The 19,374-nt window shown below is 36.3% G+C and overlaps 1 protein-coding gene across 2 annotated transcripts in view; it reads right to left on the bottom strand.

Annotated features, from left to right (window-relative positions):
* Positions 1-2,066: 2,066 nt before the first annotated feature.
* Positions 2,067-19,374, bottom strand: part of CNTNAP4 (contactin associated protein family member 4) — a 215,702-nt gene continuing 198,394 nt past the window's right edge. For both annotated transcript variants that reach the window (XM_072150804.1, XM_072150805.1), the window contains 4 exons: positions 18,916-19,003; positions 12,425-12,646; positions 9,341-9,412; positions 2,067-3,182 (listed from right to left, as the gene is read on the bottom strand). In XM_072150804.1, coding sequence (XP_072006905.1) covers positions 2,983-3,182; positions 9,341-9,412; positions 12,425-12,646; positions 18,916-19,003 — 582 coding nt within the window. In that variant the 3' untranslated portion in view covers positions 2,067-2,982. The remainder of the gene's footprint in view (positions 3,183-9,340; positions 9,413-12,424; positions 12,647-18,915; positions 19,004-19,374) is intronic.

The raw sequence follows: 19,374 nt of genomic DNA, 5'->3' as shown, positions 1-19,374 counted from the left end.
AGGGTATTTGATTATTTAGTTGTCCCTGTATAAAGAAAAGGTTTCTGCACTGGATTTAAGCCAACTCAAATAAACATTTAGTGCTTTAATAAAAAGGCTCTGAAGAAACATACACAAGGAAGTCTAAAGGATTGTAAAGTAAACCATGAACAGAAGAGTAAAAAAAAATAATATAAAAGTTCAGATATTGGGAAATATATTTTTTTGCAAAGAAATTGTATATGGTATAAATTATTGTTATTAAGGTTTGATTGAAAATGTAATGTTGCGCTAGAAAACAATTTTAAAAAAGCCCTGTAGTTTGGTCAACACATATGAGCAAGGTCAGCAAATTGTAAGCTAGTCAAGTTGAATAAAGTTATTGTCCTAAAAGATATTTTCCCAACTTTGTTTAAAAATATTAAAAGGAACCTAGCCCATAGCATTTGAATGCAATTTCTAAATCTGCTTTTATAATCAACAGCACTGGTTCCAATAATGTTTAAAAGATGAAAAAAGTAAACCTGGCTCCCTGCCAGCAAACTGGATCATTCGCTTCTCTCTCTTCTGCTAGATGTCCCTCCCTCCTTCCTCCCTCCCTCTCACATACATGCTCTTACAGATTTTCTTGGAGCATTTGGTCAGCTGATGACTGGATTGGGGAGGGGACAGACGGCAGAATAGAGATGAGATAATGATGACGATTGCAGCCTTGTAAGAGACACCCTAGTGACTCAATGCAGTTTGCTGGCAGGAAGCCAAATATACTTTTCCTTACTTTAAAAAGTGATTGGAACGGAATGGTAAAAGCAGATGGGAATTTGTATTAAAAAGTTTATGAGAAGCTGTCATTAGGTAAAAATATGTGATCCTTCTGAAACGTTCCCTTTACATATCGGCAGAGAAATAGAAAATATATTTATGACAGACTGAGGTGTCACAGCTAAAAACCCTATATGTCAACCACTACAGACAGTAATTGTAAAGAGTGGTTCAGCTTCTGGTAGACTATTTACTACCAAATATTATATGAATATGGTCTTGTTCAAGATTTCTGGTGTTATTGATTATAGTGTCTTTGATAGTTCTAGTCAACAGGAATAAATAATTAATTAATAAACAAGGTTAAACCAAACAATGCTGTATTGTTCTCATGTGGAATAAAATCTGGCCAATGAGCCCTATATAAAGAAACTGATCAAGGTTATGTATTTGTCAAGTCTTATCAATATTGTTCATATTTGAATGATAAAATTTTAAGAATTCCCACATGTTCCACAAGAATTATTAGCATGTTTTCAACATGTTCTCAATACCATTTTCCTAAGTTACCAAGTGAGGCTGAAGGTTTCCCATGTTTTAAGAGTGACAAAGTATCCTCAGTTAAATCCTGACATAATAAGGGACCCAAGAGCCCATTAGAAAAATAATGGGCTGACTTTAAACATTTACTTTTAATACATTTTACATTTAATTATGTGCCTCTATAGACTTTTTTATAGGCCCTATCCCAATGAACTTTAACCCTGGAGCATTTTATTGACAACCAAAATTTAACAATTTCTGCCTAAATGAAAGTTAGAATTTAAATAATTCCTGGCACAAGACTGCATTCTTTAAATTCAAGTGGCTTGTACTTTAAATCGAGTCTGAGAAATCTTTTTTCAATTTTTCCTAAAAAAAAGATATTCGACAAAGACTACCCCCATGTTCTAAAATGGTCCTGTAAAAAACAATAAAAATATATTATAATGCTTTTTCCCACTGAAATTTAAAGCAATATGCTGTTATCTTTCTTGAATCTGTTTATATTTTTTTATTTGTTAATTCAAAACATAAGTAGCCATATAGTAACATTTTATTCTTGATATGATATAAGAAAATAGGTTCTAGAAATTGGGTACATCTGAATGTGAAGTCTAGATGAGTATGGCCATGATGATTTCTTTGTTATCTTTTATTAGATTGTCAAAATGTAATGGCTAATACTTTTGATTTCCTCAAACATGTACTTTTTGTGGATTATTTTTTTTCATTTTTGTATTTTGACCAATAGAGGTGGTTTCCTGATATGACAGGCTGGTGGAACTTGTGTACACAGTTTAATAATCCCCATGAAAACATGATCAAATATATAAGTAAATATAAAGCTAGAATTTTTTTTTTGATATGTGCATTTATTAAGTTTAATTCTTTGCTGCTACTGTAAAGTTTTGGAAATTTATCTTTTGGAAACCTCCTTTAATCCTCCTTACTTATGTTTTATAAATTAGACATGTTGGGCCAAATCCAACATGTCTATTGTGCTTGTATAAGTTCAGCCCACAAAATATTTGGTAGCAGATGAGACTTACTTAATGGCTTGTCATAACAAATATTATTGTCATATCACTATATTTTTTTTCTTAACATTGGGAGAAAATTATTTTTCAAAAATGAACTTAATATGTACAGTAGTTGAATATTTATATTACTTTAATTGTGCCCCTTTATTTACAGATAAATTATTTGATTCAAATGAAACCTTTTGTTGGGACATAATAGTTATTTGTAGTAATAAACCTGAAGTTGAAGATCACAATAGAAAACACTACATACCCTTCTTTTTAAGCATGAAATTACGGTTCAGAATTAACCATTAACAAAATGTTTAACTACACAGACAGAATAAAGAACTTCAATTTGAAAATAGTCTGGAATTAGTTATTCAATATGGAATTCTGTAAGTCTGAAAAGTCACATCAGAACAATCTGAAACTACCAACAATAAAAGTGTACAATGCAGTGATTGCCATCACTGAAATGCATTCAGCAAGAACGGTGTGTCACTTTTAGATGCCTCCTTCAGTAATCACTGTAGTTGATCATACGCAGTTTAGAAACAGTTCTATGCTGTTGTTTGCTTGCAATGCATGTTTAATGCTTTGTTTTCTTTCACCTAGTGCCCCTTGCTTAGCAAGAAAGTCTGTCTGTCCCATTGTTTGGGCACAGAATGAAAACACATTAGAAAAAGTATTCCTTTTGACTTTCATCGATTGTATTTTGCATACTGATATCGGCTTTCAGTGTGGCGGCTGCTTCTACATTGTCCTCATGCTCTGATTCTTTGGCTTCATTTTTTTTATACGTATTCTTCTGGAGATAAATTCTTATTGCTATACCAGCAATACATAATAAGATGAATACTGCAACAGATATTACACCTGTGGAAATGATAATAGAGAAAAATTTAAGGCATATTCATGTAGAATGTGCTAGTTCACAAGTCATAATAAATACACAGCAGGGATCTGATACAATACATCCACTTTTTACCTTTGCTTTGTAGAGATCAGCTTTTAATTGAATGAACACTAATGTGGAGTAACTGTTGGGAACTAGTAATAGCAAGAAATCCAAAGCCTGCTGTGTTTTTTAATTATAATGACTAAACAATAAATTAATGATGACAGACTACTCATGACTGTAGACTGTTAGAGTTGACAAGGGAAAGTTCCAGTTGTTTGGCCTCCTGTAAAAGTCAATGCATAGTGAATGAAGTCTGTAGAGTGATACATGATATGTGTCACTCATGATATGTAACTGTAAGCACTCTGGAGGTGATTGATTGAGCCCTGCACATTGTGCTGGTTTTAATGAGCGCCTCCATATGCACAAGATGCTTCAGAATGTTTAGGAGCTATTGGGCTCCTTGTGATGTATCTCTAACACAGGAAATGAAATGTATGCTAATTGACAGTGCCATAGATTTCAGCTTTAGCCTGTGCCAGTTTTTGTTGCTGCAGAGCGATTCTGCTCAAAGCGGACAGGAGGGAGAGGATACTGAGACCCTCGGGGAAGATCCGTTTGCCACAATTCCTACATCGGAGTCAATGGTAACGCAGGCGTCAATGAAAGAGATGCTTTCCATGCTTCGTAAGTCTTTCCAAAAGGACTTTAACTACATGCTCAAACCCCTAAATAGCGCCATCCAAGACCTGGGCGACAGAACTGAGCATATTGAGACCCAGCTAGGGGTTTTTGCGGGCTCGCACAACGAACTCATAGATGCTCATTATGAGCTTGAATCTGAGGTCCACAGATTACAAGCAAAGCTTGCAGACCTGGAAGACAGGTCGAGAAGGAATAACCTCAAATTCAGAGGAATTTCGGAAACAATTCAACCTGCAGACCTCGCACAGTATCTTCAGAAAATGATTAAGATCATATTACCTGAAACCTCAGAAATGGACTTAGCTATTGACAGAGCTCATCGAGTCCCCAGACCTAAGCATTTGGATGAAACTACGCCTAGAGATGTTCTAGCAAGAATCCATTTCTTCAAAACTAAAGAGGAAATCATAAGAGTGACACGCAAAATGGAGCCACTTCCTGAACCCTATAATAAAATAACCATCTTTGCTGACTTGTCCGCAGCCACTCTCCAACTACGCAAACAGCTGCAACCATTTACCAGAGCACTGCGAGACAACAAAATCCTATACAAATGGGGTTTTCCAGTACGGGTAATCATTACCAGAAATGGAGTCACACAGGTGGTAAAAACACTCGAGGAAGGATATGCGCTACTTAAAAGATGGAACCTAGAGGTGCCGATGCCCCCATCTGAGCCGAGACGACCCCCGATACCTTTGGAAGAAGAATGGGTCAATGTCCAGAACAACAGAGGACATCGCTGACCGGACACTTGGTAGTTCCCTAAGACTTTCCACGCAAGGTGGTATGGACGTCTGACCCTCTACACGTCCAGATCGGGTAACTGATTGACTGTTGTTCCCTTCACTTGTCCGACGAAACCACGTATAGTGGCTTTCTGTGAGTTTTCGGACACCTTCGAGCTACATAGCTCATGTTTGTTTTTGTTGCTAGTTTATAAGTTGGCACAGAGTACAACTACATATAACAAAACGGATATCATATGTATTAGAGATGTATTTGGGTACTGTCGCAGCGCAATTAGTGCGTCCTTATGGCTATTACGCTAACCAGTATTAATGCAAAGGGATTAAACACCCCTTATAAAAGGAATCAATTGTGGAGAGAAGCAAAATGCTCCAAATGTGATATCTTGTGTGCGCAGGAAACCCATCTCCTGCAGGAGGATAACTTTCGCATCCAACATCCTGCGTTCCCACACATATTTCACTCCAATTATCACAAAAAGTGTAGGGGAGTTCTTATTGCCTGCAAGTCGTCCGTGGCACTTCAGGTCACAGAATCTATATGTGACCCGAATGGTAGATATGTAATTATAGTAGGTAGCATTAATAATATGCCTATCACTATTGCTGCAATTTATGCACCAAATCGTAGGCAGATATCTTTTTTTCACAAAGTGATGAGAATAATTACTACCCATAAGAAAGGGAAACTGATTATATGTGGGGATTTTAACATCACCCCAGACCCCAAAATGGACTGCACCTCCACTGGTAGAACAGTCCCACATGCACTCAACACTGAACTTTGGAAATATGACTTATATGATACCTGGCGAATTATTAATACAACTGAAAAAGACTACACTTTTCATTCCACTGTTCATAATACGTATAGCCGAATTGACCTTATTCTGTCAGATAGGGACACACTATGCCAAATTAAGGATGCAAAAATAGGGATAATCAAGTGGTCAGACCACGCTCCAGTCACGCTAACCCTTGACACAGGCTTTCAGGACAGACCGTCTTACATGTGGAGATGTAACCCCTATTACCTAGCACATGACTCGCACAGACCCCAAATTGAAAAGGAACTCAGGGAATACTTTACTATTACATCCCCCCTCATAGCAGATCCCACCTTATTGTGGAACGCCCACAAGGTATATATAAGGGGGACCTTTATGCGGATGGAGCGCACTGATAATAAAATCCGGACGAAACAATTAAGAACTCTCACTCAGCAATTACAACAAGCTGAACAGGTAAATAAAAATAATCCTTCTCATGCCAACCTAGAGAAAGTTACATCGATCCGTATGCAGCTTAGAAGTTTGCTCCTCTCACAATATGATAAATGCCTGAGGAAACTCAAGGCCACTTATTATTCTCAAAGCAATAAAGCGGGTAGGCTTATGGCGCGGAGACTTAAACAAAAACATATGAATTCCAGAATTCCTTTTCTGTTACATCCATCCAATGGAACCAAATTGTACACCCCCAAACTGATCGCTGACCGCTTTAGAAGCTATTATGAGTCACTTTATAATATAGCGGAAGATAAATTTACCTACCAACCCGAGAAAGGAGAAATTAATAAGTTTCTTACCTCTGCGGGTCTCCCAAAATTAACCCCAGAACAAAGTCACATTTTATGCGCTCCATTTAATACAAGTGAGGTGATCAAGGCTATACATTCTATGCCCTCTCGGAAAGCCCCTGGCCCAGACGGGTTTATAGCAGAATACTATAAGACCTTCTCCACTATCCTCCCTACACACTTTACGAATTTTATAAATGCGGCTGCGGAAAGAGGCACACTCCCGACCGAGAACCAGCAAGCCCTGATAGTGACAATTCCCAAACCAGGAAAACCGTCCGAGGTCCCTCAAAATTTCAGACCTATATCATTATTGAACGCGGATACCAAACTGTATGCAGCAGTATTAGCAGCCAGACTTATGCCATGTATATCCCAATTAATATCCGACGACCAGACAGGCTTTATTAAAGGCCGTCAAGCCTCTGACAATACTCGTAGAGTTATAGACATTATGAACTGGCTGCATGTAAAGAAATGGCCCGCGGTCCTACTCGCCTTGGATGCCGAAAAGGCGTTCGATCGCATTAATTGGTCGTACGCCTTTTCGGCGTTAGAACGGATGGGCATTGAGGGGTTTATACTTCGTTCCATACAGGCTTTATATTCTTCCCCTTCTGCCAGGGTGTTTGCTAATGGAACTTTATCGGAGTCTTTTAATATTACTAATGGGACCAGACAGGGGTGTCCTTTTTCCCCTTTAATTTTTGTTTTATCTATTGAACCATTAGCTAGATTACTCAGAGGACATCCAAATATTCGAGGAGTACAGATAGGGGACAGATCTCATCTCATATCGTTATATGCGGATGACATCCTCTTAACAATGCTAGATCCAGAGAACTCCCTGGAGGCGGTCATGGACACAATCATAGAATTCGGTAAGAACTCTTACTATAAACTGAACATCACCAAATCCCAAGCCCTCCATTTACACATCCCCCTGACTTCCTTACACCTCCTGAAAAACAAATATACCCTGGACTGGCAAATAAATTCAGTTAAATACCTAAGGATCACCCTCACTAACTCTCCTGCGAATCTTTTTCGTAACAACTTTCCTCCCTTGCTTGACAATATCTCTAAGGAGTGTGCAACATTGCAAAAAGGAGAGTTGTCTTGGCTGGGCCGTATAGCCGCATTCAAGATGCTTCTGCTACCCAAGTTAATGTATATATGTTCAGAACTCTCCCAATACACATACCCAGCTCCTTCTTGGAAAAGGCACAATCCGTGCTCTCTAGATTCATCTGGGTAGGTAAAAAACCAAGACTAGCTAAACACATTCTGGTTAAACATAAGAGCAGGGGAGGCCTGGGGGTACCTGACCTAAAGGCCTATTATATAGCAAACCTACTAGCCCAAGGCTCTCTCTGGCATAACACCAAAGAGAAGACCCCCTGGATGCAAATTGAATCAGATATATGTGGCGGGCTAGAGATACGTAGTATTCTAATTGCATCTATGTGGAACATCCCTCTACCTAACATATCCTCATCCCCTTTGAAGGCACTCCTATCTGTCTGGAGATCCCTTCATGCAACAGCTGGAGATCACCAGACATGGACAGATCTCCCACTCTCTACCCTTACAATAGCTATTCCCTCATTATTGCTATCTAACTCGGAGAGGGGGGGGGGATAAATCACTGTGGGCAACTGTTTGAAGGGGAAAAAGTTATACCATTCAATGTTCTTAAAGAAAAGTACGGATTGTCAGATAACGAATTTCTACGATATGCCCAAGTAACACGTTATATTAAATCGAAATTGACAAACAAACCTTCTTTTAATAAAGATATCTTCACCCTAATGTTTCGCAAAGGCAAGGGCATTAAACCATTTTACACCACTGTTACCCAGTGTATGACATTCCAATATCTCTATCCCTTGAAAATGTGGGAGCGTGAACTTAATACACCTATCTCCTCCCAAAGTTGGTGCTCGTCTATGAGAATAACTTCAAGCGCACTTAGAAACACAGCTCAGTTAGAATTAACTTCCAAAATAATGCTACACTGGTATTACACACCAGTCCGTCTCAGTCAGATGTATCCTAACTCATCCCATCTTTGCTGGAGAGGATGTGGGGGTAGGGGCACAATATCACATATATTTTGGGATTGCCCCTGTTTACAACCATATTGATCAAATGTATTCTCCCTTTTGAGGCAAGTGTTCCTCTATAGCTTTCCCAGATCCCCGCTGTTAGCCCTATTACTAATAGGGATTCCCAGAATTTCCATGCCACATAAGAAACTATTAGTTAAAATTCTGACAGTGGCCAAACTCCTTATCGCTCGGAAATGGAAATCCCAGGTGATTCCTACCAGGGAGGAATTGATAATTGAAATTAATACAGCTTACATGTATGAAGAAAAAATGTCCTATGGATTCCTGAGATCACATAACCCCAAATTGATCTGGGATAGCTGGTCTTCCTCTCAATTCTGTACTTCTCTAGGAGGATCTCCTACTTCTCTCCAAATCCCCTAAGATAAGTACTAAACATGCAATACATCCTAAGTACAGACCATCACAACATACTCTATGCCCTAGTTGATGTTGTTGTTGTTTTATAAGTTTTAATAGCTTTGACTGATCTTGTCCACATAATTCTCATCTCTTCATTCACATAAAAGAACACAGATGCGCAGATTTGCATATGCATAGGATGAAGTATTTTATTCTAATTCTAGTTCTTGATCGAATAGTCATTTGTAACAAATTTCTTCTTTATAGACCCAGGGTATGCCCCGGAGTAGCTGTATTGTAATATTTGATCATTCACTATGATGTGTGTTATTGTATATCTTCGAGATGTGAAATATTTAAAAATCTTTAATAAAAACTATTTGAACCAAAAAAAAAATAACATTGTATTTAAATATTATTGAAAAATTGAGGGGTGTTCACATAAAAAAAATGTCCAGAGTTTATAGTATTAGGGCTATATTATCAAGAGAAATCTGGTCTGGATGTTCCTTTCAAAAAGTATAGGCTCTAGTGACATTGTAAGTTTTTGACACTTGTTTACTCTTTGTTTATCTTACATTAAAATTGATAATTTTACCTATTTCAGACAGTTTAAGGCATCTTACCTCCAATAAGTGCAAAACCACCTGTCAATACATTAGTCAACTGTTCTCCATTATCCAATGTTCCAGAGTGATCTGCAATGGGAGAATACTACAGTTATAGAAATAAAATGCATTAGCCATATACAGTAATCCTAATGCAAATATTTAGGAATTGTTAGGAGGGCGGTAAGGGGAGCAGGCAGGACATACAGGAAAGTAAGCCCTAAGCTAAGCCCTCCAAAGCTGTCATCTCCCTACTTGCCTCTCGTGCCCTTCCTAAGCCACTATGAAGAGACAGAACAAGACTAACAAGCAAATAACACAAAAGACTCATGAGCAGTCCGGGTCACAACAAGATAGTAGTTACAGAGTCAGAGTCCAAAAAGGGATGGTTAAGGGTACAATAGCCAACATTGGTAACCAGAATAAACAATAGATAAGTATACAGTAAGCACACACGGAAGAGATACAGTGGGCTAAGAGTGATACAGCAAGGTCTGATAAGACTGGGCAGTTATATAAAGGATCTTCCGGACATGCCTTCCACAACAGAGCGGAGGAGCTGTCCATCACACCAGTAATCCTTTGCTGGACAGGACTAAATTATAGGAAGCCGAGTGTGGCTGGATAAACAAAAGTCTAAACCACAGTTCAGACACAGGAAACACAGACATTAACAACTTCTTAGCCGCATTCTGTGGACAGAGGATGATGCCGGCACGGATATTACAGGAAAAGAAAAGTTAGCAAGAAATACAAAACACCAACAAAAGACCAGTCATAAAACAAGGAAGGTATGACAATAAAGAGGATATTGCCTCTAAATAGGATAAGCAATTTAAGCATTCACACATTTAATGTAAAAACAGTTAAAATGTTTAGCGCGCAAAACGGCCCTGTTGCCGAGGCTTGCTAGGTTACCTCCCTGCATGTTTTGTGTACAATAAAGGACGTCTTTTCATTTCCAATACCGGAACTGGTAAGTACCATTGCTCTTTTCTATTCCTAAAGTTGCATTAGAACTGTTGCAGTCACATGATGTGAGGTGGCGTAGTGGCTATTTTAGTCACAAATTCAGAAATGCAGAATATTTTATGGACAGGATCAACAGCTGATGAGGTAAAAACTATTTCAGACCCAAAGGCTTTACTTTGCATTTCAGAACTGTAAATAGATGAATATTGGTCAGTTACTTAAATTAGTTAAAATCATGTTTGGGCCTGGGTTCGGCACTCATCGCAGGTGTTAACTGTTTAAATGTGTTTTGGAGAGGGTCTTCCCTCTAAATGACTTCAATAGGGATTGAAGAGTCACATGAGTATAGCAGTGCCACCAGCAGGTTAGTGACTGTTAGCAAGGACTTTGCCAGCGGCATTTAAAGAGGTAACAGCCGTAATTGGTGCCATCACCGATCCTGGCCCCAAACTTCTAATAAAGTAGGGGAAAGAACCCAAACATTGCATTTCGGGCCTCTGGTCCAGAGAGAGTCAGTAATGCTAATGTGAGCAGATTTTGACTTTAGAGGCTATTGATTAGCTGTATGGGTCACATGGATGTAAAAGAGTTTTCTCTCTCACATGGCCTCTTAACTGGATATGTCCAGATATGGAATGTCTTTCAAAAGCACAACAGGTACAGTAATCATTAACTTGTCTTTTTCATGGTTTTAAAAGACTTATTTCAGTGATATCATGGATAATGGTGCAGGGTTTCATTATAATAAAATTGAGGAAGACTATATCGGTATCTCTAAATAGGATAAGCAATTTAAGCATTCACACATTTAATGTAAAAACTGTTAAAATATTCCAGAGGTTTTTTTTTTTCAAATACAAGTGTAGAGGAAGTAGGAGAGATAAAGTTACATTAGAACAATACACAAGAGAGAATATAACTGGGGGGCACTATCTTCACCCCGATGGGTTTCTTCAGCCACACGCATGGACTACAGACTGGGAACAGTATACCCGGTATTAGACCTTCTAAAGGTGCTCAGTTAACATGAAGGGAGTATAGCAAATAAGAATAGAAAAGAGTAACGGCACTCACCAGCCGATCAGCTTGAGAAAGCGCCATAGCACGCGAAGCAGACCCATTTCCGAGGCTTGCTAGGTTACCTCCCAGCATGTTTTGTGTACAATAAAGAACTTTTCATTTCCTTTTTCATGGTTTTAAGAGTTATTTCAGTGATATTATGAATAATGGTGCAGGGTTTCATTATAATGCTATATTTCCTATTTATGTAAATTTGGCGCTGTATATTTAAAAGACTTTTGGCTTTTGTTAACTCATGTTGTGTTGCAATATTGCATTGAATCAGCTTTAATGGAAACTGTATTCCTTAAACAAACCAGAAAACAACTAAATGTATGGCACCTCATCTTAGCAACATTGTAAACAAAGACTAACATAATATATGTCTAGAGTTTTGGGGAAGCTAGTTTCAAATTTATACTCACATTTAACCCCTTTAAGCTTTATTGGAGATGTTGAAGTTAGAATACATATCAGTATAGCCCATGAAGAATGTCATAAATTCTTATAGTCTGTAGAATGTGCACTTAGCTTGATCTGAGCCTTATCTGTATGTTGCTATCCTGACTTTTTAATATATACAATATACAGCTATCAATAAATCCCCCTCTCTCAACTGACCCTGTCCTAATCTACAAAGTTGATAATTGGTTGGTGACAGAGATTAATAACTGTTTTTATTTCTAACAAGTTTAATCAAAAGCATTAGGATGTCAAATAATACAAGGCTATAATGGGTGTTAGTAAAAAATATAAAATCAGATTCTGAAATGGACAACCAGATATTAACAATGTTAGTTCACCAAAGTGGTACAGTAAAGGGAAAAAACGGAAAACAAAGTTTTACTTTATAATTAAACAAAAAGGTCTACGAGGGGTGCACCTAAATCTTATTTTTTTTATTAATTCTATATTTTTGTGTTTTTTAAAGAATATAAACAATATACAAGAGAGAAAAATACTTGTATACAAATTTTTGGATTATTACTTTTCAGTTAGATTCTGAATGAATATGAATCCATATTATAGACTGTAATTAAATAATAATAATCACATACACACATACATTACCTGCAAATGAGTGGGTTGTTTCACCAGATTCAGCATCACCTCCATTAATGGATCCACAACTAGACTCTATAACATGTCCCTTTATTATTATTTGTGAAGTAAGATTGTTTTTGAAAGCTGCTTTTAGTGGTACAATGTTATTAAAATGCACAGCAGAGATGCAACCGATAAATCCATTGGCACTGGCCTTCATCGTTTCTAGGTCAACATCAATGTCTTCCGCTACAAAAATAAAAGCATGTGTTACGGTATTGTGCCTATTCATTGGAAGATTTATTTTCTTCTTCCATGAACAAATCATATTGCTTAGTTTACATTAAAAGTCACTGAATAAGCCATTAATGATTGTGTTCTTTAAAGATTTAAAGGACACAATCACAATAAAATGTTGACAAGATGGTGCTCAAATGGGTTTCCTATTGAGCAGCACTACCTCTAGGAAGTATCATTATATATTATTAAATACACACACATCACAAGATGTCTATCTCAGGTGTTTCTGTATGTGACCAGCCATTGAATGTGTTGTGAAAACACATCAATGGTTTTTACTAGCATATAGTTTGTATCCTGATCAATTGGACCTGTACATGGACAATTGTTTTTTACTTTGTGCAGAAAGACCTGAAAAGAAGACCTTTCCTTACCAATGATAAGTGTCTTTAATCCATTAAATCTTGTACAATAAATGAGCAAAACAAGCATTAAATACATTATCAATTTTCATATAAAAACTCTATTTACATGAACATGCAACATGTAGAAAGATTATAAAGGTTTGCAAAAACACAAATATTATTTTTAAAATCTAATACTCATGACATACAAATCACAGAGAATTGTGTTTTCAGATTCAAGTTAAGGTTGGCTTCATCTATAATACTTAGATATTTATATGTTTCGATATACAGTACATAAGTATGAACAGGTAATTGCAGTCATATTCAGTCAATGAATGGCTTCTTCATTTGAGCTATGGTAGATGTTTGGAGACAGTATAGGATTCCAAAATGAGATAACTTTGTGTTGTAATTTTTTTTAGTGCAATGACATTAAGAGTATACAAAAAATATCCAGCAAAAGAGGAACTTAGCTAGACATAGCTACTGCAAACCCTTAAAAAAGTGGCCAAAGGAGCATGTCATTGTTCAATCTGTACACATTTAAAGGGGTATTCCCATCTGGGCATTCACATATAATTTAATTCATTTACCACATGTAAACATTTCTTCAATTGGTTTTTATTAAAAAAATGTTCCTGTGTGAAGATAATTTATCATAAATGTAGCCATGCTGTCCCTTACAAACGAGATAACTTCCTCCCATACGACCATCCCATACTCTGGCAGTGGCCAGACATGCGTTATTGAGTCCTGCCGGACCACCAGGATTCAGCGATCATTACCACAGAACGGCTGGGGGACCTGCAGTAACTTCCAGACATTTCATATACAAAAACTTTTTGTTTCTTTGAGCAATCACTCCAGCAAAGATGGCCATATCCAAGGACACAGTCTTGTTTCTAAGGGACCATATGACTACATTTATGAGAATTTATCTTCACACAGGTAAAAAAAATTATTAATAAGAAATGTATGTGTATGGCAGATTAATGAAACTGAATGTGAATGCCCAGACGAGAATACCCCTTTAAGTAAACTGCAGCCAAATACAATTGGAGAGATTCCTCAACCTGTCTACACCCCATTTCTGGAGTAATTTCCACTTGAAATGACGTGTTCCACATTTATTAAGGGTTTTAGAAAATTTCCGGGCATTTTTCTGGCCAAAAGGGTGTGTGGCCTAACCCGTGGCCTTTTTATGTATCTACCCCAATGTTTGCTCTGCAAACAATTGTTTGTTCACTATCCTGATTGTGCTATAACAACAGGTGACCAGCGTTATTGCCAATGCTATGTAAGGGAAACTGAAAGACAGGCAAAAAATTGGATCATTAAAGTTGCCTGGTCAGAAGATTAAACCTGCACCATGGTAATGGAGGGTCACGAAATTTGGCATGGAAGCATAAATACATGAGCTTTTCAGCTTATCAAGTATCACCAGGTCAGGTTGGCAGTGGTAGAATATAAGGGCAGGAAAGTTTTCTCAGTACTCCCTGTGAATAATATTTGACTATGTTATGACCAATTGCTGTGGTTTTACTAGGGTTCTATGCCATTCCATTTTACTAGGAAGTGATATAGAGAATGAAGGAGGATAATTGAGCAACGAAGTTGCTGCAGCTGAAGCTCCACCAACCAGCTCATGGATACCTGGAAGTCATACTCAGTGCCTCTGGATGGACAAACTGCTAAGCAATACAAAACACAAGTCACATAAGGACTAGAAATAATGTGATAGAAATACATAAATAATCTCTTCAATGCTTGGTGTCAGTGAATGTGTAGAAACTTAATGCCAAATTTAATGTTTAGAATTGTCTTTAAAATAAATTAATCATGGTGTCTCCATCAGTTCAAGTTTTTGCATTAATACATGTAGATGTGCGATCACTAACTGTAATTAAAACATTGCCACAGAACAAGGATTTTCTTGTTCAGCATGTTTCTTCATGTTGCAAATTCAATTAAAGTGACATTCATAGAACACATTGTCAAGGGAATCTTTTTTCCCATTAACCTCTGCTCTAATGTTTTTTTTTAACAAATGATACATAGTATTTTCTTTTTTTTTTTTCCTCCTGCTCTGAAAACAGTAAAAGCAAAATCACCTTTCTTTGTAAACTTAGTTGTGTCGAGAATCAAACTTTCAGCCCTCTCCTTATTTTAGTAGAAAAGCCTTTTGCTTCTCAGACCACCCTGCATACTATGGTTCAGTAATCTAAGACACTCCCCTGCACTTGTTTTACGCAAAACAATGCCAAATCGGACCTGGTGTAGTCTTGCCCTGAGGCTGCTGGTCCACAGACTCCTCCTTCTGGACTCTTCCCAAAGAGACTCTAGTCCCGTGTCTGTGTACCGTTACAGCTGGCGTATGATTACGGTAATCTCCTCCAAGGTCCCACATTTATTGATTGTTAAACAGCATAATTTCAGTGGATGATAAATCCAAGTTACAAATTTCCTGTTTAAAAGTTTACACCATTTACTGAACCACTGATCAGAAGTTTGTAGCAAAATTTTATGCCAACTTTTATGCATGAAATATGCTATTTCAAGCTAACTTGATTTGTGTTAAGCTAAATATAAGACTTTTCATTAAATGTTACACATTTATTTGCTCAAGCACATTAGTAAATCTACTACATAGTACATATAACATGCTTCTTACATCAGAGAATCAGAGGACTGCTTTGACATTCTTGCAGAACATCATAAATTATTTTTATTGGGTACAGTTTAAATGGTGATATCTAATAAAATAGTGATAATGATAAAAATGAATTAACCCTTGTTTTTGTGGTAAAACGTTTATGCAGTTCACTGTACAGTATAAATAATATGATAAAATTATTCTGCGGGTTGGTGCAATTAAGAGACCAAATATCTACAAGTTTCCTTATGTTCTACGACCTTAGCAAATAACTAAACCTTTTTGGGGAAAACGTATATATTTATAATTCACCATATTCTGTGAGCTCTAATTTTTTAATTACTAAATCAAAACAGCATTGTTTGGGTTTGTTCACTGTGAGATAGGATAATGTTTTAATTAATACTTTTTTAAGGTACAGCAGACTTTTTGATTTCTTGACAGTACATTTTTCTGGTAGGTAAGAAGCACCAAAAGGGCAATTTTTAAATAGCTTTTCATTTTTATTTTTATAGCATTCACAAAAGTTTACACCATTTACTGAACCGCTGATCAAAGTTGAAGTTTGTAGCAAAATTTGATGCAAACATTTAAGCACGAAATATGCTATTTCAAGCTAACTTGATTTGTGTTAAGCTAAATATAAGACTTTTCATTAAATTTTACACATTTATTTGCTCAAGCACATTAGTAAATCTACTACATAGTACATATAACATGCTTCTTACATTAGTGAGATTGAAAAACTGCCCTTGTGTAGGATTACTATGTTTTATTCTTTATTGTTAACCAGAGGACTGCTTTGACATTCTTGCAGAACATCATAAATTATTTTTATTGGGTGCAGTTTAAATGGTGATATCTACCTACTGTGTCATATCTATACTCTGCTGACATTGTCATCTCCATCATTGTTATCCAGTGGCATATCCTATTTTTAAATAGGTCGGGACAATATATAACTTCTTTTTAAAGTTTGCTTTATGCTTTATTGCTTTTTGGAGTTATGAATAGAAAGGAAGTTTGAGATTCTATTTCAATTACATGCTCTACCAATCAAGATTTACCTAGAGGCTTTTTTTCTATCCAAACACAGAAGTTCTGCTAAACTTAACTGAATGAATTGAAATGCAATAAAATAATTAGCAAGAAATTAAAATATATCACAGTATGAAAAGCTAAGCTCCAGACTTCTCCAAGCTGTCTTTATGATTAATGACTCCATATTACATAGCCACATTTTAAGTGCAATGTATTCTTGCAGAAGTTATCCATCCCATTTTACTTTACAAACCAAAAAATATTTGAAATTCTTACATTAACACCTGAACGATGAGGACTATTTGGACCTTCTGGACAGAGCCATTTTTTCATTTTCCAAGCTCAAGTTCCAGAAATAAAATCATGCTTTCCAGTGGTTTCATTTTTAGAATAAAATAGTATAATGATAAAAATTAATGAACCCTTTCCTTGGGGGAACAGAATAAAACAACTTGTTTTTGTAGTAAAACGTTTATACAGTTCACTGTACAGAATAAATAATATGATAAAATTATTCTGCAGGTTGGTGCAATTAAGATACTAAATATCTACAAGTTTCCATATGTTTTACGACCTTAGCAAATAATTAAACATTTTTGGGGAAAACGTATAAAATTATAATTCACCATATTCTCTAATTTTTTAATTACTAAATCAAAACAGCATTGTTGGGGTTTGTTCATCGTGAGATAGGATAATGTTTTAATTGATACTTTTTTAGGATACAGCAGACTTTTTGATTTCTTTACAGATCATTTTTCTGGTAGGTAAGAGGCACCAAAAGGGCAATTTAAAAATAGCTTTCCATTTTTTACTTTTATAGCATTCACAGAATGGGTATACAAACTTAATGGGAGAGATTTATTTTTTATCTTTCTAGTTTTCTAGTCTACTTCCTTTTTATGCCAAGTTTCTTGGTCTTTGTCTCCTTGTGTTAAATGACACCTGTGTCTGTTAGTCTAACATTGCTCCTAGGTGTGGAAGATGCTACTTAAGATGCTACTTTAAAAAAAAGTCACAAATTTATGCACAAAAAAATCTTAAAATTGTCTGTCTGATAACTCCCCCCCCCCCCCCATTTCTTTATATAATGCTTTTGGTTACATTGCCTGCATATTGCAGCCTAAGGACAGGCTTCTTTTGTTTAAAAATAAAAATGTCTTTCCAAAGGAATTGCAATCAGTAGTTTTGTCCATTTGTCAATATTTGCACACTTTTAATGTGTCTAAATAAGGTATGTTAGATCAAAACGGGTTTTTAATGCATTTTTACATTACTGTCTAAAATGAAATGTGTTGAAGTTAGACAGGTCATAGCTGTGTAGCATTTGCGACTTTCTAAAAAGTCTCAGTTGGCAAATAAATTTGCACAACAAGTTGTGGTGCAAATGTGAATAAGTTGCAAAAAAGAGTACAAATAAGTCTGTGCAAAAGTGTGCAACTTTTTTGTTATAATATTTAGAAGAAAGCTAGTAATAAATCTCCCCCAATATCTACTATTTAACATACTATTCAGTTACTTGGAGATTTTTTCAGGTGTTTTTATTTTTATTATTTCTTTATGTTTCAAAATTTATGTTAACTTTTTTTACTGTCCAACTAAGGGACGTACACATGAGATACAATGATCCCACGTGTATTGGATCTGTTGGTTTTACACTGACAGTTTACCTATTAGACCCAGTTTCTAGCTGGGCCTAATAGGTTTCTGTACATGGCAGACTTTTTCATACCTCTGGAATGCTATAAAATGCCAGCTTGAATGCTTGCCAAAATGCTGCAAGAACCCGCTAAGTGGGACTACTATATTCCTCCTTGATTCTCAACCTGTTTATAGCTATGTGTATTATTTGTATTCCTTTCTGATTTATTTGAGTTCTAATTCTGTCATTTCTCTGTCTCTGAACACGTACAATAAATCAACACTCCTTAGAAGAAAATATCATGTTCCAGGATGCCTGATTGTAAAATGAAGTGATAAGTGTGAAATTAGGTTGAAGAGAACCCACTTGCTCATCTGCAAGGAAGCACTTATTTGAGATGATGCTTCAACTTGACAAAAGTACATTTCTTTCTTGATTGTCACATTTTAATTAAATTCCCAGGTCAGGCATACTATTCTATCAATGAGATAAAGTATATAACATTTGTGATCTTTTAGAAAAAAATGACACTCACCTGATATTTTACCTAGTACAAGAGAATGGATTTTATTGAACTGTGTGCCAGAACTGAGAATGAATTGCTCTGATACAAATTGGTTAACCTAGAGGAATTGAGAGTAAGAGAATATTGGTATAATTTTTCAGTAGATGGAATAATAGAATATGAAAGTATAACCTATCTTCTTGCATGCCTTTCAATTTCTTACAATAATCAATTTCTATAAGAACATCTGATTTAGGGCAGATTTACACAGTTTTTTTCATCAGTGATTTCTCACTGAACCCCTTTGGCTTATGGAGACAAACAGATTGCATGCTTTCATAAGCCAAAATGGCTTCAGTGAAAAATCACTGAAGTGAAATTAAACACCAGCGTCAAAGAGCCCTTAAAGGGCATCTACCACCAGGATCAAGGATTGTGAACCAAGCACACTAATATACTGGTGTGTTCCCCCTCTGGCAGCATCTGTTC

The sequence above is a fragment of the Engystomops pustulosus genome, chromosome 1 (assembly GCF_040894005.1).
Source record: "Engystomops pustulosus chromosome 1, aEngPut4.maternal, whole genome shotgun sequence".
In the NCBI taxonomy this organism is placed as follows: Eukaryota; Metazoa; Chordata; class Amphibia; order Anura; family Leptodactylidae; genus Engystomops; species Engystomops pustulosus.
Note: the sequence above shows the minus strand (reverse complement) of the source record. Positions and strands in the feature narration are given on the sequence as shown.